At 47.6% G+C, this 21,298-nt stretch overlaps 1 protein-coding gene and 2 long non-coding RNA genes across 4 annotated transcripts in view; all 3 read right to left on the bottom strand.

Annotated features, from left to right (window-relative positions):
- Window positions 1-9,058, bottom strand: part of LOC125707869 (AT-rich interactive domain-containing protein 1B-like) — a 33,455-nt gene extending 24,397 nt beyond the window's left edge. The window contains exon 1 of one of the 2 annotated variants that reach the window (XM_048975250.1): window positions 6,679-9,058. In XM_048975250.1, coding sequence (XP_048831207.1) covers window positions 6,679-8,010 — 1,332 coding nt within the window. In that variant the 5' untranslated portion in view covers window positions 8,011-9,058. The remainder of the gene's footprint in view (window positions 1-6,678) is intronic. The other variant, XM_048975251.1, reaches the window with a different exon arrangement.
- Window positions 9,059-10,804: 1,746 nt separating this feature from the next.
- On the bottom strand, window positions 10,805-11,986 carry LOC125707803 (uncharacterized). The gene is made up of 2 exons (XR_007382361.1): window positions 11,530-11,986; window positions 10,805-11,128 (listed from the first exon to the last, which is right to left on the bottom strand). It is a non-coding gene; the product is annotated as an uncharacterized LOC125707803 (long non-coding RNA).
- Window positions 11,987-12,156: 170 nt separating this feature from the next.
- Window positions 12,157-21,298, bottom strand: part of LOC125707570 (uncharacterized) — a 34,648-nt gene continuing 25,506 nt past the window's right edge. Inside the window, exon 5 of the long non-coding RNA XR_007382304.1 lies at window positions 12,157-14,234. This is a non-coding gene — a long non-coding RNA (uncharacterized LOC125707570). The remainder of the gene's footprint in view (window positions 14,235-21,298) is intronic.

Below are 21,298 nucleotides of genomic sequence, written 5' to 3'. Positions count from 1 at the left end.
AGAACAGGAAGATGACCCTCAGTGCCACACCAAGCTGAGACCCGCAGCCGTCCTCGGTTTTATTTAAATATCCGAAAGGCGAGGGGTCGTAAAGCAGGGGGGGGGGGGGATCATAACACTCAGGAAATGAGGTGGGGGCAGGCCGTTACGCCTAATGGCCTCTGAGGCGCGAGGACCATCGCTTTGCCTGAGCTAATATGCAAAAGCGCTTAGCGAGAAGCGGCAGGGAGGAGCTGCGGGCAGAAGCGGCAGGGCCGGGCGATAACGGCGCGGCACACACAAGGCCGTGAGGAACGCACCACGTCGGCATCACTAACGCTGAAATAAGAGCATGGCCTTCGTCCCCGGCGTGCCGCCTGCTTTCCAGATCGTTCTGCATTACTGGCTCTGCCTTTTCCGCCATTTAAGGACAGCTCAAAATAAAAATCTCACCCTGCTGAAGGCCAGAGCCACACTCTGCGCTGGCGTGGGTCTGACCTGTGAAGCGGCGCGTCGTTCCTCTCTCAGTGTGACAGGCTCCTGTGGTGGGTTGTGGTGCCACCAAAGCAAAGCCGAGTTTAAACCACGGGGCCCATGGGAGTCAGACAAAGCCACCGGGGGGGGGGAACGCAAGGACCAATGAAGCTCCCCACCAAGGGCAGGGAGGCAGATATTCCCTGCAAAGATCTTCCATCACCCCTCACACCCTCTCTCCAGGTGCTTGCTTGCACACCAGAGTTCCAGAACCTGGTTCTGGGTTATAAGTCGCCTGGCTTCTCCACCAGGAACTTTGGTAGCTTCACTCTGACACAACACAACAGAAACAGCGACCTTTGTGCTAAAGGATAGGATACGCAAAAAGTTTGCATCTTAAAACTTTATTTCAGTTTTGATATAAAACTACGTCATACCAAAACAATGGAAGATAAATCGTTTTATTACTTACTGGGGGGGGATTCATCATGATCAAAACGGGTTACAGCCTTTTTATATTTTACTCATATGACCTGCAACATGTTCATAATTCTTATTAAATCCAACCAACAGATTGATCTTTTGTTTTCCACAGAGTAACAAAACGATAAGATTATCCCGTTAATAAGTACTGCTAAGTTTCAGCGCTGGCACAGGTAATTAGACAGAAGTATATTAGTTAGTGATCGAATTTTACGATGCAGAAATATGGAGACGCGAGTAAAAAAAATGTATTAATTGATGCATTAAATGTAATTGGGAGACAAGAATAATTACATCTGCTCAATTTTTGCTCCATCTCTTTCGGCACTGCCACGTGACTTCCGCGTTAGCACCGCTGCTAATGGTCAACCAATCAGCAAGCTATTGCTGCAAGCACCTCCCCAGTAATTAATTTTATAACAAAAAAGTAGCTAGTCTGGAGTAAGTATCAGGAAAAATGTAGTTCCTCAGAGGCTGTTCCTGAACCAATTGGGCTAAGCTGCTGCAGCACGAACATAACAAAAGTCCCTGGCTCCAGAAAAAGGTTCTAGTTTCAGATAAAAGTTACTTCTCTCTCTCTCTCTCACACACACACACACACACACACACACACACACACAACACACACACACATACACACAACTCGGGAGAAGCACATGACCAGCCCTTGTGCTGCTGAATGCTTGACATGCATAACTGTCGTAATGTGACCAAGCGAAACATTCAGTTACCCCACGCTGACCAGCCCTACCAAACCCCCCCCCCCCCACCACCACCCCCAAAAGAGCTTACTGCCCACATCTGGCCCCCACTCAATGCTCAAATTCAGTATTACTACATATTAGGTGCCTTCTTGCACCAAAGAGGTCATTTTTAAGAGGATTCACTTCAAAATGTGGCAGTTTCATTGCTAAAGCCAGCAACAACACGTTAAACTATTAACTGCACCTCTAATGAAATTTTAAAAGCCATTCTGACAGGTTTAACGGCGCGGAGGTCATCGTACCAAAAGCCACAATGGCTACAAATGTGTGATTGTCACCGCAAGGCAGAATACGTCTACACTGGCCCACCTATTGATTATGGTAATGCACGCTGGGGAGCGATGATCGGGGCTGACATTACTATAAGGTGTCGGTGTCCAGCGGAGGGGGATGTTCATGAAGGAGCACGAAGTGTACAGGCCGCCTGACAGCAACAGCCAGGAGGCTGCACGGCCTTAAAGGTCACCCATCACGACTGGACTTACATATGGAAAAGCTGGTCAGTGATTTCATTTGATGCCAGCAAATGGAGCCATTTACTAAGCTTGGAGACAGCAGTAGATCAAAACTACATCAAAACTTAAATATAAAATAGCTGCATTTACCTATTTACCTATTGAACTGGAGGGGGAAAAAAAATGAATGATCTTAAATCATGGACTCAACCACAAGAAAGGGAACCATTCAGGAACATCCAGAGGACTAGACCAGGGGTGTAGAGGGGAATCCCTGCATGCTCCTCCCCTCCCCCCCTCCCCCCCTTCCCCCCATGCTTCCATTCAAAGGACTGCACATGGCTAATTTACATATGTGAAGGTCACGTCTCTGCTGTCAAAGAGGCAAGGCCACCCAAGGGCTTACCCCGCTGGCTGGCTGCCCAATAAGCACGATCGCCAAGGAGAAATAAGATAGCCTGAGGCAATAAGGGGAGGGAAAGGTAGAGGCGTGGGGGGGGAGGGGGGGGTAGACAGAGAGAGATATCAAGATCAATAGCCCAGCTATAAACAAAGCAAGGGTTTTACTGCACGCTGTAGGACACAGCTGAGCGAATCTTCCCAAAAAGGCACGCGCTTCAGCTTGGGCTGCATTCAAACAACGCTTTATTCCCCATCCCTTCCCGGCATCCTGCTAAGGAACACAAACGGTTCTCTGGCTCTTTGTAATGAGCACTGCTGAGTCATACAACTGAAGGATCAGGCACTGTGTCACCAAGCTGGCCATCCAGGCCCAATGTGTGAGACTTTGCCCGCTTAAGACGTGTTTGAAGGAGAAATCACAACCTCACATTCGGTATTAATCCCCCCTGCCAGCAGGCTTATGGCGCCTTGGTTGGGCGCACAAAACTGTGCTGAATGCAGGGTGCTGCAGCGTTTCTGGGAAGCACAGAGAATGCAAAGAACACACGATGAGCACCAACGGGCGAAGCACAACCACCAACATGCATTATGGCCAAAGAGCAAACATCTGCTCATATGCTATGGACATGCTTAAAACCACAGGAGCATGCAACGAATTTAAATTTAAATTAAAAAAAAAAAAAAAGTTCTTAGAATTGACCCATTTATCAATCTGTAGAGGCACCTAAATTACTGACTACTTTTGAGAAGGATGCACACAATAACAATCGGGTTGGATATAAACAACACCTCCTCCATGTCGAGCCGGCCTAAACCATCACAGCCATTTTCCAAATTAATATGACAAATTAAAGAAAAAAAGCAGACCTTCTGCTTTGGGGGTCTGCGTTTCATAAACACATGCGCACAGTCATTTAACAAATCTGCTTTATCAACTGCAAACCAGCAATCCGTGCTGTAACCTTTGACTCCAATTGTTCTATATACCTCACAGAAGAAAAACACTCCATTAGCGTATTAATAAGTTAATTACATGTCTAGCGCACAAACCCGACTGGTCCATTTTTATGGCAAATTTGGATTAATTGACATTTTAACAAAACCACGGGCAATCCGGGGATAACCCAGCTGCCAATTACACTCCCACACGGAGCATTTCATCCCCGGTGATGAGGAAGATGCCCGGCCACATTCATCAATAACAATATAGCTTATCCTTTTAAATTCACTGGGTTGTTACTAACCAACGCAGCAGGTGTAAACGAAACTTGACCGGCCGGGATCATCACTCAAAGGGGTCAGGTGACAAACATTTAAATGACAAATACCGATTGGTTTTATAAGGCATCACCCTCCTCCTGACCCCAAGTACTAAAATTATGTTTGTAGCACTCACCGTCTTTGCAATCCACCAAGGACCATAATATTTGCTGGTTGTAACTGGTTGGTGAGGCAGTACAATTCACTCACCAGTTCAGCGAATACCTAAACATTTCAGCAAAGGGGTTTCTCCTTCAGACACTAAGACTGATCAAGTTAATCCAGGTAGATATTGAAGATTTAGATAAAAATATCGGGTGCCTCATATGATGGCCTGGATTAAGCAAAATGTTCACTGCTTTTCATGAATGGTAAACTCCACACAACTCCCCTTTACTGCCGTTCCACCCAAGGTCAATGTCGCTTACCACACTGCATGTGTAACGCAAGAGATGACATCAATGTTTTGACATTAAAAATTTTGATTTTCAGCTATTATTACAGCTGAGCACGCTATTTTTCCTACAAACAGCAGTCTGCAGTAAACCATGATAGTAATTTTTCCAAGCAAGGCCTGTTATTCGCATTTACTGTCTTCAGGGAGACAAAGTTAAGGGACGCCGTGGGAAATGACAGACTGCTCACATGACCATCCTCTATTCACACACACACCTAAATTAATTTCCATCGAGGATCTTCAGTGCATCTCCAGAATTACTCTAAGACACCAATAAAGTAAATTCACTCATCTCTTTCTAACTAGTCTGAATTATCTGAATCAAACAAATTAAGACCATGCATATAAAAATGGCTTATCAAGTTCGGGCTGAAAATAAGTCAGCTGACATTTACAGTCTATTTTTAATACCTTTCCTCTCCAAAAGCAGACCACCAATCTCCAAAATGGATATACTTCTAAATGCAGGACCATTACATGGATCAAGTCTGCAGATCTTACAAGAGAGAATTTTTTTGTGTAAAATATACTGCAAGTTAACCAAACCACAAACACCAAAGCTAATATGTTCAATGCCTTAAAAATTAGTTTTTAACCTCAAACTCCATAATCAGAGAGAAGACAAAGTGGCTTGTTTTAAATGAGAGATCTGACACATTCATCCACATACTCAAACCACACAACCGTTAAAGTCTCATTTCAGCCCTTGACACAAAGAGACAGCTTGTTGGCAATATCATAGTTTTCATAGTATGTTTCCTTCAGCAAAACATTTTCACTGCACCGTATTCATCAGCGAAAACAAACCAAAGCCATTTGTCTTTATTAATGAAAAATAACAATAAACCAGCACCGAGCCAGTAGTTGTGTTTATATTTTGAGTGCCAACTCAGAGGAAATTTAAAAACAAAATTAAAGAAAACATTTTTCTTTTTTTTAAAAAAATATTAGCACTGCTGGAAGCAACATGAGGAGGGTTAAACAGCTGCAATCAATCCAAAATTATTTCTGTGGAGACCCTACGATGGTTAAATTACTTCATAATTAGTGCCCCCCCTGCACATACACACAGAGCAATCACCGTGGTAGATCAGATAGTTTGTTAGTCAAATACTGCTAGTTTTATTTTAATCATCACTATTATACCGACACTGCCTTAATTGTAAAAACTTACATTAATAATACGTATTCATGTTAATAATAACGTTTCGGGAACAGTTCTACAGCCTGATATATTCATGCATTTTCATGCAATGTTTTGGGGGACTGCTCCAAAACAAAAATAATATAAAAAACGCCTAGACAAAAAACTACTACTGCACGGGGCACGCGAGCGCCAGTCAATCAAGCGCGAGATCAATCTCACCCTCCGAGCTCGCGGACGAGCGCGGGGCAGAGCTGCATCTATTTACGTCCGCCGAGTTAAGTCGCCCGGCGGGGAGAGGGAGAGCCAATCAGGTGGCGGGTAACATGTCAACTAGGAGGCAGCTGTCTGGAGACGGTTACGGCCGCTTTACCTCCACAATTCAAATTCCAAACCCTCGCGAAGGGGATCGAGTCACTTTCCCAGCTTAGGCAGCCGGGGGGGCAAAGCCGGCACGCCTTCGGCGCGCAGCGCTCCGGCTCCTCAGCCTCAATTAGCCGTCACGGTACCAGCTATCGGTACCACTTACCCTCAGTGTCCGATACTTGTCCGTAGACAAGATCTATAAAAATATTTCGGAGCTACCCAGCGCACATAAGTGATGAATTAACCACACGCCCCAGCCAAAACGTGTCCACAATCACGTCGACACTAAAGCGAGCCTGCAGCCGTTCGAAACACTTTTCATACCCGTTTTAAAAAGTACAAACGTGCACCGTTCGGTACATTTCCAACAAATAAACGTTTTAAAAGGAGAAGGTAGAAACGAGACGAAATGAATATTCATTACGTCGCGCTTAACCGCAGCAGCTGTAGTTCACTGCAGTCGAGACGCGAGAATGTTCCACGGCTAAGACAACGGATATTAATAAGGGTTACGATGGCAAATAAATCCAAAACTAGCAAAAACTGAAGACATATTGGCACAATTAGGCGACATGTCGGGCTTCTCCTTTTCCACTCTGCAAGTCACCTTGAGCAGAACTCGCAGTCCCGTAGTTAGCAACTTCACCTTCGACAGAAACGACACTCCAAAAAATGGTAATGTGAATTAACAAAAAATAAACTATCTGGCCCTTATTTTCAACCAAAATCACAATTTAACTCAAACTCCAGCGAAGTTAGGTCAGGTCCGCGGAAAGCGCCGACACGCTCGGACAGGGACCTTCCGCACAGCTAGCTTCCCTGCTAACTACCTTCATCTATCCGGTCGCTAAAAATACATTTTAATAACCGCCAACTTGGGCCGGAGTTACTCACTTGGGGTCTGCTGATGCCCTGCCCGCTGCTTCCCGGACTCATGGCAGGGTGATTTCTTTGTTGTCCCCCCCAGCCGTGCGCTGTAGACCCGTACTGGGAGCCCATGTCTTTGCTCAGCCCCATGCCCGACTGCTGCTGCGTCGTGGGGCTGCCGTAGTCCTGATAGCCGCTGCCATAGCCTCGCATCATGGGACTAGGGGACGTCAGGAGCTGGTTGAGAGTCGGGGTGGCGCCGGAGGGGTGCTGATTTTGCCCGGGGAACCTCTGGAAGCCCCCGACGTTGCTGCCAGAAGCAGGGGCCATGGAAGCCTTACCGTGGCCGGCAGCAGCAGCAGCAGCAGCAGCGCCGCTACCTGGGCCCATCAGCATGTTGTTGCCCTGTCTGGAGGAGCTCATCATACCATAGCCTCCGCCGCCGTAGCCCGCTCGGTAGCTGGCATAGTGGTTGTACTGGTTGTTGTGGTAGCCTTCGTGGGAGTTTTGCGCCGGATCCATGCTGCTGGGGGCCGCCGAATGCATTATCCCCATCCCAGGGCTTTGTTGTCCGCCATGTTGATCAAAGCAGGGCCCTACTCTAGCATTGCCGTAATAATGATTAAACTCCGAAGCAGTGCCGTTCCCCCTGGCACTCTGGGGCGGGTTGCTTATGCTGTTGCTGCCGCTCGTTGGTCCCAGGCTGTCGTGCTCGTACCTGCTGCCCATCTGGTCCCCCGCTTTGAACGGATGGTCCTCCTCACTTTTATTCAGCATCTGCTGTTCGACCTGGTTTCCCAAAAGGGTCTCTTTACCACCATGATGCCGACTGTCAATGTCCCCCTGAGCCGGCGCCAGGCTGCCGGCGCCGCCGCCGTTGTTGTTGATGTTGTTACTTTTTATCTGACGCTGGTGCTGCTGCTGCTGAAATTGATTAAATTGTTGCTGCTGCGGCGGCGGCTGCGGCGGCGTGTGATGGTGAGACGGAGGAGGGGGATCTCCGCCACCAACAATTTTCAGTTTATGATTCGATATCAAACCCGTGTCCATGGCCGAAGCGGCAGCGGGATTCGAGGACGGCGCGGATGAGGGGCTGTTTCCATCCTCTTTCTCTTGGGGATCGGAGTTGCCCCCGGCAGAAGAGGCGCAAGTCGCGTTGGCCATGTTCAGTTCATTATGGTGATGGTGATCTACATTATTCATAGCGTGAGTCCCATCTCCTGCTCCAAGCATGGCTCCGGATCCCTGTGCCGTTCCTCCTACGGGCTTCCCGGAGTTTAAATCTTGATTCAAAGTACTAGATAAATTTGTTTTTTTATTACTGGTCGTCGCCGGAGCCGATGCCACTTGCGCGGCCATTATCGCTTCAACATTTCAGGTAGTACCATAAGCCCACCAGCTAACATCAGAAAGCCGACAAAACTGAGAACGAAGGGCAAAAAAAGGATACAGAACGACTAAAACACCTATAAAAAAATAAACCGATCCGCCGTAACCATTAAACAGCCTACTGACTGCAGTTCTCGGTGGAGAGCCTCGCCGACAACGAGGGCCGTGATGGCATTAATTTGATTTCATATTGAAAGTTTTACTCCAGGTTTAAATGAAACTTTTTTCCCCCTTTCCTCTCTAACCCGGATATTGGTAAATGCATGTCTCCCGGAGCCTCTCCGGCCGAGCATGGCATGCGAGAGACGGAGCTCTAAAGGCTATTATCCCCCTTCTCCTGCGTGCTTCTTATGGAAAACGCGAACTGGAGCATCGGCGTGGATCAGGCAGCGATGGAGACGCAGCACGTAGAGCCCCGTTAAAAGTCAATGTTGCCCGAATTATAATGCTGAGTCTCGACCAGCCACGTGGCCCTAACCTGAGTGATTCTTAGACACAGGCAGCGAGTCTGGGTAGATATTACCCTATAATCAGCGAGAGTAGCAGCTTTTCTTTTTTTAAATTAATCTTTTGTAAAGTGATCATCTTTTCTGCATTCGTACTTGCAATGTCATTAGTGCCGGTCGGTGTCAGATGGGCTTCCTTGAGACACACATCGACAAGTCTGTGAATAAATTAATTTAGCAGACGCTTAAAGCACCAACACTGTTAATAGGAATACAGAAAATGTTTTATACCGGCATGTATATTTTCGTGGTCAGTGGCCTTTAATGAATCATGGGCGGTATTTTGGTTAGTATGTAAAATGGGTGTCATCCGATTCTTCCATTAAAAATGCAATCCGGGAATCTACATCGGGATTTCGTGTTTGCCGTCCCCCGAAGCTCAGTCCAGTTTTCTGCTGTTCTGCGAATCAGACAGATTCACACGCAATCACAGGATATTCGCTTAATATGTAGCTAGCTGTACAAAATAAGTACCTAGTAACCTCAGTAATCTGCAGTTCTCCAGCCGAGAGGAATTTGTCTGTGGGCATTTCTTTTTCTTTTTTTGCAGTGGGTACAGGGTAGCGGAATGACAGTGAGCGAATCACGGCGTCCGCCGCGGCCCCTTTTTAATCAGCAGCTTTCTCGGTTAAAGGCACATTCTCCGTTTGCTGCCTATTCGCCGTCCCGCCCACGCCCCTCTGTTTGCGCTCAGAACTCCCACTTAAAGAGACACATTGCAGGGGGAAAAAAACGGCAAATTAATATTACCCCTCCCTGGTTTGTTCTGCCGGCTCGTAAGATGCATGCCAAGCTCCAAAATGAGCTTAATTTCGACTTCCATTTTGCTTTAATAAGTTAACCACAAAAATATTGCAAGGAAGAGGCAAAGCGCATTAGTGACGTCATTCTGAAGTAAAACATTTCTTTTGTTCTTGTATGTTTTTCACCTTTAGTACCCTACGATGTCCATTAAATTCTACAAATGTAATCCAAAGTCGGATTATTCTGATGTACTGGATTTTGCTACAAGTGCGTGCAAAAGCGCCATCTGAACTGGTTTAAGATTTCTTTGCACAGAAGAGCTAATCTGCAAATCATAGTTGACGTAAAATTTGATCAGCACTAGCGGGCAAGCAATAAAAATCGAGATAGGCCGTATGTGTGAATTACTGACACCGATACGATGTTCTAATTATTGACATGTGAAAGGTCTTTTTGTATCTATAGTTTACACGAATAATTTCCTACCATGTTTATATCTGTTCAGACATCAGTCGATTAGGTTCCAAAGAAATCTGTAAAAAGAGAACAAGGTCACCGCAAGTTCCAGGTGGCGCAATGTATGATTGTGAATTGAAAGTTAAATATATGTTAAAGTTAAAATAGACGTCGTTCGATGTTTATTTATTGAAAATGTGTTGTGAGAAAATATAAGGGATGGGGATTGAACTAAAACATGAGGAAAAGACGTCAAGAAACTTAATGAAAATGCAGTTGACAAATGCTGAGAGCGAAAATTTCTTCCCTTCTTGGTTGTCAGCTGTCATTAAGATCAGGAGGGGTGGAAAAGGACCCCTGGTGGACAAAGTATGAATTGCACAGAACAAAAATTAGTGTTCTTTTGCTGGCAAAATGCAGCAAATTACAATTTATATTGTGTAAAATATTTGTAATTTCTGTTTTAGTATGCGATAAAAACAAAATTTAAATTTTTTTGTGCAGAATACAATCGCAAATAAAAATGTTCATATTTACTTACAGATATATGAATTACAGAAGACTATGTTTGCGCAAAAATAATGCACATAATTACCCGCCTGAATTACGTGCATTTCAGATATTTCTTTGGGAAATCACCATATGCCCAATTCTGTCGATTCGAGAAATTCTACAAATCTGTTTGAGTCATATCATTCATGACTGGAGGCTGGGTTGAAGTGTTTTGTTTTCGTAATTCTTCTACATTGCCAAGTGGACCAGGGATTACAGGCTGCGTGCGGTAACTGACAGGGAAGCGAGTGCCCACACCCCTCCCTCTCAGATCTGGGATCTGCTTGACACACCCGAGGAGAGACAACAGAGCCCAAGGTCCCTACGCTGCAACAGGAACCCTCAGAGGAAGCCAGTTTAGCGGCCTCGCGCTAAGTCGTCGGTCTCTCCTCTCAGCAGGTGCCACAGAAGAGGTACTTTGTGTCAGAAATATTTTACATAAACATGGTTCATTCTCCTGTGGGCCTCCGTCGAACAAATTCAGAATAACAAACCATTCCCAAAAATATAGTGATAAATCCGATATTTATTTCAAACATAATTCACATGCACATGCCTCGCCTTGAGCTGCCCCGGGAAGAATGGCACAGTTGGCGAGCGACGAAAATGCGCGACATTCAGATGCAGAGAATGTGAGACATTGGAAGGGAAAAAAAACAAAACAGAAATAACAGTCAACAGATACTTCCTCTGCAGACGAATCTGGTGGACGAGCATAAATACAACAACACCGGCTGCAATCCAAGCCGGCGCGGCCGACCGGATCTCTGTCCGCTGTCGGCCAGCTGACTTGCCCCAAAGGCACGGGAGAACGCCGATCCTTTGATTTCCTGGTGTTCAAAGGGAAACATGAGGCAGGTGAAGATGGCCAGGAATAATATCCATTATTCCTCATTGAAACCAGGAGCACGTGGCCTCGCGTGATAGAGCGTAGGTCGTTATCTCAGCAGTAAAGCCAACGAAATATCTGTTTTGTCATTATTGTTCTCTTTAAGTGCCTCATTTGAGCGGCCTAGTACTAACAGCAGATGGACTTGAAAGACAAGTTGGACTCTGTGACGGGGGAACACCTTGCCAAGGGTTCTGATTTATAACGAAATTTTTATTATTATTTTTTTTTAATCGTGACTCATCAGAATCCAGCACATTTAGATACATATGGAAGCAATACCCAAGTGATTACAGTTAAATGCTTAGCAATGGCAGTCTTGTCGAGGTATGGTTCACGTACCTCAAATCAGGGCTTTGCTCTAATGGGGACGTTTCAGCTTGGGTCTTGAACGCTCTCATCACGGCGCCCCAGACAAATGAACGTGCTTCCCTGGGTGCGACTCAGTGACCCAGTGACTCTCATTTCCACGCCACTCATCAATAAACTTCAGTGTCCTTGACTTAATCCCCAAAAGCTCGGCTCTGTTTGAACTGGAGGGAAGAACAATGTTGCGGCGTATTTGCATTTATGTTTAATTTATAACTTTCCGAGCCGCCTGATGCAGGCGAGATTGAGACAGCGGCTCAGAGACGAACCGGGGGGGAGGGGCGGGAAAAAAAGGGGGATGTACTGCGGATGTGGGGTATGTGCCTGACTGAGGATGGGTGCGCATGTGTATGCGTGTGTGTATGTGGGGGCGCCGAATGCACAGGGGGATAAGATGCCACTGTTCTTGTCTGTCAGGAGATGCTGCAGTCTTTTTGGTGGTGGTGGTGGTGGGGGGGGGGGGGGAGAATATGAGGTTTGAAATCTGCTGGGATTCTCCCCTCAGCAGTGGCAGCTGAAGCCTGGCCAGGCACAGAAAGTGGGTCAGGCTGAAAAATGCTCTGAAAGCAGACCCGTTCCCCCCCCCCCCCAACCCCCACCGGTCGCTGAAAACACGAACGCTGCCTTTCCAGACCCGGCTCATCGCTGGCAGGGATGCGGGCTCGCAGCGGTGGGCGTGTCTCAGTATGCCGGATCGATCTGTACCCTTTTTATTTCGGGGGCCCGGAGAGCCGGTGAGGATGGGGCTGCATGTTGCCCAGAGCCTCTCCCGTGCACCAGGGGGCATTTGCAAATTGGGGGATAGATCTGATGCCTCGGGACTGTGGACTGTGGCAACGATGCAATGGAAATAGCTGCAGAATGAAACATTAAAGCATAGCACCCCCACGCCGCACAGACTGAGCATGTGCAGTGACGTGAACATGTCTCCTGCCTGGATCTCAGAGGAATGCAGTAGCAGGGTTACGGACACATGGGTTTCGATATGCGAGGGTTTTACAGACATGCAGAAAATGGTCATCCTGACCTCCTCTTCAGAGGAAACTCTTTCGCGGGGCGTTCCACAAGAAGCACGACTGAAAGTCCGAGGCCACAAGATCCATGCAGCGTTTCGTTTTAATGGCCAGCGCCGGTCCAGGTGTTGAGCCTTAAGGGATAAGGATGTGTCAGCCGTCAGCGATGACAAAGTGGCAGTGAGCTGAGCTTGCAGGGTCGCATGGCAGGTAGCAGGCAGCACAGAGGTTGCCTAGGAGGTGGAACCGTAACCTGGTTGTCAGTCTGAGCCTTAGAACTTGTTCCCCCAGGCAGGGTACTTTACTTCAATCCCTCTGGTAAAATACCTAGCTGTATACACAGGTGAAACTGTCAGCTAAGCAAAGAAGTAAATATGCTGAATGTGAATAGTAGTTCACTAAAATCAGCCTGTCATTTTTAAATAGTACCTTTGTTTGAATTAAATGATGTTAATATATGTCTAGTCTTTTTTTTAACTGCATTTTTCAAAAGATAGGAACTGCCAGAATTGATAAAATGCAGTGGCAGATTTCACCTGGATGCTGACCATTATCACCACAGGAGCAATTAAAACGGTTTTCATTCTGTGCAGCGCACCGCGCATGCCCTCTGCGCCGGCCCAGCTTTAGGAATCGACCCAGTACGGTCGTATCTGCAAACAGCGTCGCTGTGCATAGCCGCGCTCGGAGCAGCTGAGGGCGTGCTTCCTGGTCAGCGCCTCCCTCAATCTTTCATAAGTTCTTGTTAAGATGCTGGCATTTCAGATTGAGTTTAACCATCCTCCTTGCCCTTGGAAAGCTGGCACAGGGTGCACAGACTTAAAGAGATCAGTGAGGTTCACTGCGAGTCCCTAGAGTCCTAGCTACCGGGGTCACTAGAGACCCCACAGTGCTGCAGGTGGGCAGCTCTGCGGCAAAACTGACACGTGAAACCGGCTGGAGGCGCCCTAGTACAGAAAGCCATGATGTCAGAGGTCATGTGACGGAGCGACGGTGACACCCCCGGGGCACCAAGCTCAGTCCCTCCGCTTCACTAAATGCCGGAAGGTCTCTCTCACATTTCAGTAAGAATGTAAATATTTTCACATTTACATAAGCAGATTTTCTACTTCTGTTTTTGTTGTTCGGAAGATCACATTGATGTATACCGGCGTTTAAATTAATTCTGGAGGGGAGGAATGCTGAAAGTAGTCTGCTGAATTCATTTATGCAGCTTTATTTTGGGGCAAAATTAAAGCAAATAATAATGAAAAACACTGATCAGAAAGAGAAAAGCAGAACTGCTGTTTCAATCTACATCCTAATTAATTTTAAAGGGTTTAAATAATTGATACATTTTGACTGTTACTTTTATCTCGTTTCCGCTTGGTTTCTGCATATTTGTCTGTTTTCAGTGCAATCGGCAAACCGGGAGTTGGGGGGGGGGGGCACCGGCTGGTATCAGCTAAGCCTTATCCTTAGAAAGCGTTTGACCCAAGCTTCTTTGAAAATAAGAGGTTGCGTTGATCTTTTTTATGTTTATCTATTATTCATGAACGACTGGCTTGATATTTTCCACAGCCCTGGCTTCGCTCTACAGTCACGTCTGGAGCACAGAAAGGATCCAACTGCTTGGTCAGGATTGCATGTGGTGTTTCCTAACTTTTGAGCAGTTCAGCGCCGGGTCTAAGAGAAAAAAAAAAAAGATGCCTGGGTTATTTTACAAGGATCGCTTGCATGTGTGGAGCTGTGCAAGAAACTAAACATGCGGGAACAGTAACCTTACGGACAGCACAGGCATTGAAGATAAGCCCCCCCCCCATGGGAGACCATGTGACTAAGTATGGCAGCCGCCTACATTTGGCTGGTGTTTCAGCTGTGCCATCAGATGTGCCCCTCAACGAATGTCAAGTACGCTTAAGCCAGTGTGCCAAGAGTAGCGCGACTGCGTTTGCTCACCAAGGAACCAGAGAAGAATAAGGATCGTTTGGAGTATTTGGGTTTTGCAGGGTGTTGATTCTCATACCCCTGACTGCTCTGCCCTTTGCCTGAACGCTCCCTCACTTCGAGGCCCGTGCCAAGGCCGCCCGCTGGCACACGGCAGCCGCCGCACGCCGCTCACCCTCCCGGTCGCTGACACCTGCGACGCGGGAGATTTTAACAGGAGGATGCACGTCGGTGAGGCCCAGACGCTTCCAGGCTCTCGACGAGTCAAATGCGACGGAAATAAGCCGTTTGGGGAAAATGAGCGAGAAGTTGGCAGTGAGCCGGAGGACTGGCGCCGTGTGGCAGCCGTGCCGATCCAGACGAAGCGGCGCATCGGTATCGGCACGTTCGCAACACTCGCTGCGTGGTGTTGTCGAGTTCACGCTGCTCTGAGTGGAGCGGCGCGTCCATATCGGCGCGTTCACAACACTCGACGCGAGGCGTTTTCTGGTTCACGCTGCTCTGAGTGTATCGGCGCGTCCGTATCGGCGCGTTCGCAACACTCGCCGCGTGGCGTTTTCCGGTTCACGCTGCTCTGAGTGGAGCGCCTAGCATTACCATAAGCACTTTCTCGCTTCCCCCACACTTGGCTTTTCATACATACTTCAAACGCTCGGCTAAAGTCCGGAGATGTGATGCTTTCTGGCAAAAGCCGATTTCATAATCCCTTCACAACTCGCCAGTGGATTTAAAAGTGAGCTATGGGTCATTATGGCGTCGCCTAGTCCCTCTGCAGGCGAGCGTGACCCTCTAAATGCGAGGAACAAGGTTTCGGGGCAAACACGCTTGTAATCCTCTCAGACTCAAATGTGGGTACTCTGCAGGATGTGGGCCCTTGGACGGCAGTCTCCACGGAGCAGGGGGGGGACAAACCCTGGAGCCTCCTACACTTACTCTGCATTCCTCTAATGTTTAAATCGGGGTGAGCAATCTTATCCGCAAAGGGCCGGTGTGTATGTAGGTTTGTGGGATAACCTTTAGGTCAGCTGTTCAAACCCAGGTGTGAGGACTCTTCAGCCAATCAGTCCTCTAATTAGTAATCTAATTAGGGAGCTGCAGCAAAAACACACATACACAATAGCGCTTTCTGGATAAGAGTGGCCACCGCTGGTTTAAATGCACATAGGTTCTCATTTAGTTTTATTCAAATGTGGAGAGTTCAGGTCCAGAAAGTAAAAATCCAGGCCAAGATTTTGCTCCAACCAACCAGTCCAGTACTCTGTGACTGTGAGTCTTTATGCTCCACTGGTTGGTTGAAATAAAATCTTGGTCTGGATTTTTACATTCCGGACCTGAACTCGCGCACGTCTCACTGCTTTCCTGGATCGGTAGCTTTCCATCAACATCAGAACATGAATAACGATCCCGTAAACACAAAGTGACACGTCTGCCATTGGATCCTGAACATTTATCAAGTCTGTTGTCAGAGGACGCCTTCTTTTTTCGTTCGGGAATCCTTGGCCGACTTGCTTTTTTACATTTTTAAATGCCAACCCTGAAGACCAGTGAATACAGTTTATAAATAAGTGAAGTCCAATTAGACACCAGTGTGGGAGGTACAGGACCGGCACTGGAGAGGGAAATGAGAAGGGGCCTGAAGGGGACTCCCCTTCTGTTTGGTATAACGTACCAAGGGCCCAAGGTGACAGTTTGTCAGGGGCCTTGGATTCCTTGCTACGCCCCTGGTGATGTAATTGACAGCAACCGGTCCTGTTCATGCTCAGCCCACACCCAGGTCACACTCTCTGGGTCTCATACAAGACGTGGGCCAGTTGGACAAGTGGACCAGGCAAAACATTACATGAGATGTCTGGGAATTATGGGAAAAACTGGGCAATGAGCTTCCCAGTGGATTGGAATGGGAAGAATGGAAATCAACAGTGGTGGAAAAAGTTCAGGTCAGAAAGTACAAATCCAGACCAAGATTTTGTTTCGACCAACCAATATCGTATAAAGAGTCACAGTCACAGAGGTTGGCCGAAACAAAATCTTAGCCTGGTTTAGTACCTTCTGGACCTGAACTATCCACCTCCAGAAATCACGTCCAAGGAACTTCAGCACCTTGTAGAGACTGTGAAGAAGATCGCAGCCTGTGCAGTGAGAGCAGAGTAGGTCAGACTAAAAACCACAGCATCCATCAGGGACCCCCTACCAGCTGATAATCAGAATCGGAAAGACCTTGATTGGCCAAGTATGCTCAACATTCAAGGAATCAGCTCAGGTGGGTGGGTGCACACCCATTATGACATTATGACACGCAGGACAATTTCAAGGCAATTTACAAGTATGTACACAACATTTTACACAAAATTTAGAAACCAGACTCTCCACCTACATTCGAAAGTCGCTCGCGATGAAATATACTGTGAAACAGATACAAAAATAAATTGAAGGAAAACAAGAGTGATGCTAGGAAGAGTTCTAGGATCACAGATGAATATGGGCAGTTTGTCTACGATACACGCGGGACCGATTTCGAGCAAAGCAGCCTCGCACCGCAGCACCGCCGAGCTGGCAGCCAGGGGGGATGGTGCCCTTCAACCCGAGATCTGAACAAAAAGCCGAAACGTTGTATTTTTACATCAAACGAAAAAGCCAACAGACAGTCAGCCTACTTTCCCTGTACATATTCTGTCAGCATTCCTAATCAAAGGCCTCCGCTTTGAGTGATCTTCCCAAATAATTAAAGAGAAGGTGCCTTTCCTACTATTTTACCACTTAACGTGTCATTCAGCAAAATAAAAGCTGTCTAATATATTGATATTGTATGTTTCTGTCTCTTGTGACAACACAAAAAGGAGAGCTATGCCAAAATAGGCATTCCATTGTTAAAATTTTAAATATGTTTTGACACAAAATCAAAAGTCACTCAATATTTTAAGAACAAGATTCCCATATCTGTATACTGTCTTGTTAAACCACTACAGAAAACAGACACTTCAGTGTCTCCATAGTGACAACTATCAGATTGTTTTTTATCATACATCATCTTCGACATTATCAATAATTACTCACCATAAATTAGCATATTAATCAATAGGTATTAGCTGAGAGCCTCCTGTCGCTTTGGACGTCTAAGAGTAATCACCTATTTCTTTGGCATCTGCTTAATTTTACAAACATCTTTTAATGAGATTTTCAACCATGTGCCTTTAGAAGTCCACATGCTCATACACCATAATTAATATTCAATGCATACAATGTATCATGTTTGTCATGTCTGAAGTCACATGACACATTGGCATCTTATTGGACGTAAAAACAAACACGATGTCAGCTTTTTTTTTTTGTAATGTGTTGACAACAGTGAAGCTAGTCTGAGAGCCTGAGCCCTCCTCCTCTGAAGAAGACCCGCAGCGGGCTCATCTGATTGGCTGTTAGGAAGTGACGGCCACTTAACAAGTCGGCCACTTAAAAAGGGCATGCCGTTTTAAACCGAGCAAGAAATTAACAATCTAAATGGTGCACATTCCTGTTACACACCATTTGTACAACAAAGGCTTTCAGAATTATAAACACACTTTTTCATTAATAACCTTGAATGGCCTAAGTAACAATAGGAAAGCAGTCCATTTCATGGGCCGACACTCGACAGTAATCCACAGAACGAAATGCATAATTGCCTTACAAATGGAGGGAAGACTTTTTTTTAAAAGGCAAGACCTTAATTACGTAGAGCTACGAATTAGCATATCTAATGCACAAAAAAATATTTTAATAAAGAATAAATTGAAGCACAGTGAAAACAAAGGAGACCAACTAATAAGATTATCCCCTAGGAACTGGGGTGTGGGTTTTTAGGTTTTATAAAAAATAAATAAATAAATAAATAACAGAAAGATCACAAATTATTTTCGGAATGTCGTAACTCACGGTCGACTCGGATATGAATTTTAGGCTTTAAAAAGCTCAACGACATGCTGGGTTCCCCGTTTTGGGAAAAGCACGTTGACCCAACACGCGTGTCATTCCGTACCGGGCGGCTGACTCCTCAACGCACCGCTTCACGGGTCGACCGTTCGCATTTTCCCGCCGTTCAGCAGCGTCACGCTGGGAGTGCACAGTGCCCGTGCACGGGTGAACTCGCCGACCGCGCGACAAGGTCAAACGTTTCCCATTAGGTGGCCCGGCTTACAAGCGCTTCCAGATTGCATCCAAATCATAGACCTTGAATGTCACGGACTGCATAATCAACTGCAAAATGTTAATTGTATTCCCCTGTATTTAAATTTCGCACCATGGACCCGAGGAACGCAGAAGCTGGACCCGCGCGCAACCGACAGGCCAGCGGTGTCGCAAACCCAAAACCCACTGCTGCTGTGAGATAGAAACAGCAGCCATCCGTTGCAGCTGCCGGGAGGTAAATGATAAATCTCGATATGAAGGAGACTGAATCTGAAACGGCAACAACGGCAGCTCCTGCGCTCCTTAAAGGCGACGTGAGCGGGAACGCTCAGCCGAGACAGCGAGCTCTTCCCCAAAAGGACAGTCGGCAAAGATTTCTACTGGCAAACATCTGTGCCCGAAAGAAAAAAAGAAGAGTGTCGCCCAGATATGATAAAAGGGCATCTAAAGGAGAATGTTAATAATGAACCACTAAAACAATTTCCATTAATTTTCGTCCCTATCATTGGGGAATAAAAATCTACATGCCCAAGGCACGTTTAAATTGCACAGTCTGCCTGGGAAGATGCTGAGTCTCCCCAGTGCCCAGGCTATCTGCGGGGGGGGGCGTGGAAGTCCTGGGAGAGCTCCTGAGAGGACGCCCAGCCAAGTCCATTACCACGTAGCACTAGCGCCCGCGCCCGAGGCGCTAATGAGAGGCAGCCACCAGAGTGCAAACTGTTTGTAGACAATGGAGGCACAATGGGAGAAGGACGTCAAGGTCGCCTCATCGCAGCCTGGACCCCCTCGTGTGGGGGGGGAGGGGGGGGTATTGATCATCGCTTCACGGCCGGGGTGTAAGGGGCACAGGGTCCCACAGGGGGGGACAAAAAAGCAAGCCAGCTCTGTAGATGCCATGTCTGACCTTTGACCCGGAAGTCAAACCCGAGCAGTTCTGTCCCCCTGCCAGCGGGTGTTTCGCCAAGGGACGGCAGGTCTGTGCAGCGGGCGCGGCGGATGAGGAGGGGAGGGAAGTCAGCCAGCCGGTATCAGTGGTCAGTGTGAGCCCTTTGCCCGGCTAGCGGGGCGCGGCTCCTTAAAACGCAGGCCATGTGCAAGGCCCGGTGACACGGGCCAGCTCTCCGGGGCCCTGGCACACCTGGCCGCCTGTCAACGGCCACGCGCTCTGGGGAGAGCCGGGAGGACGGACGCTGCATATTCATCTAGCGATTCGGGCGGGGGCAGGCTGGCGCTGATCTGGAGGGACCGATTCATTTTTATGCCACAAAAAAAGGTGGAAGAATAAAATAAGGAGGCCGGTTTCACGGCTTAAGCCTGCCATGTCGTAACAGCAGGCAGGAGCTCGCTTCCAAGCGTCTGGAGGCAGCAGCCAAATTTAACACTCTCCCCTGACTATTTTTTTTTTTGGTGTCTCGGCTCACCTGCAAAAAAAAAAAAAAACAAAAAAGAAAAACTCGGCTTAATGGCGAAAAAAAACCTCAAAGATAAAGGTAAGGAGATAAGGGATGTTCGGCCCTGTCAGAAGGGCATGTTTTTAAAAAGGCAGTTATAAAGACAGCCCCCGGCTCGCTCTGGAACCGGTGTTTACGGTCACGATCGCGCGGTGATTAATAACTGGGGAGCGTGGCCGGGTCTGGGGGGTGGCCTCGTGCAGAGCCATCGTCTTTTTCAGGGCCGCCGCTGGCTGGGGGTAATGAGGCAGAAACCGGCGGTATCGCGGGTAAGGCCCAAGGACAGGATCTGTCTCCAGAGGGCGCCGCCCTGGGCCGCTCGCCACGCTCCTCCTCTCCATGGGCGGACGGCACGTTTCGGGCCCCCAAGAAGCCACTCTCAGCACCGCGTCGCCTGTGACACGCAGCGTTCATCGTCGCCGGGTCCCTGGTGCCCTCGGCCACACGCAGCACGTCTCGTATGTGGAAAACACGCCTCTCACACGGCACTCACGCTCCCGGCTCCCTCCAGGAGGAAATGGAAAAGCCCGTCTGCCTGCAGCAGAGCTGGAGATCACGCCGAAAGCACGGCGCTCACCTAATTAGCACACAGCTGCGTCTTGTGGGCGAGGGCCCCTGCTTTACACTGGTAAATCTGTAATGGTGGCATTCTTTTGCGAGTGGATGACTAGCAGCCATCCAGGCATTTTCAGCCTGTCCAGCAGCTTAAAATGGGAACACACACACACACACACACACACAGAAACACACATTTTTGTGCGGATCATCCATTCATTTCTATAGGCAAAACCCTAATCCCAACAATGACAACTTCAACCCCTAACCCAGCCCTAACAAACAAAATACAATTTTAGATATTTTGGTTATAGTCAGATTTCCATAAAATTGAGTTTCAGCATCAAAATAACATCAAAGTTGTTCCCCCACAATGTAATATATACATACCCCCCCCCCCCCCACACACACACACACACACACACACAGAGCATCTCCAAAGTGGTAAATAGCCGCACAGCGTGAAGGAATCACACCGCAGTGATTTTTGAGAGCACACACGGCACATTCCCCCACTGGCCCCCACCCCACAGAACAGATAGCACAGCTCCCAGTGCCGATGTCAGGGGCGCGTTCACACAGAGGCCAGGAGGGGGGCGCGACAGCACAGGACCAGAGCCGCCACTTCCCACA

This window comes from Brienomyrus brachyistius, chromosome 14, assembly GCF_023856365.1.
Source record: "Brienomyrus brachyistius isolate T26 chromosome 14, BBRACH_0.4, whole genome shotgun sequence".
Taxonomy (NCBI): domain Eukaryota; kingdom Metazoa; phylum Chordata; class Actinopteri; order Osteoglossiformes; family Mormyridae; genus Brienomyrus; species Brienomyrus brachyistius.
The sequence above is the reverse complement of the archived record's forward strand: the minus strand, read 5'-3'. Positions and strand labels throughout refer to the sequence as shown.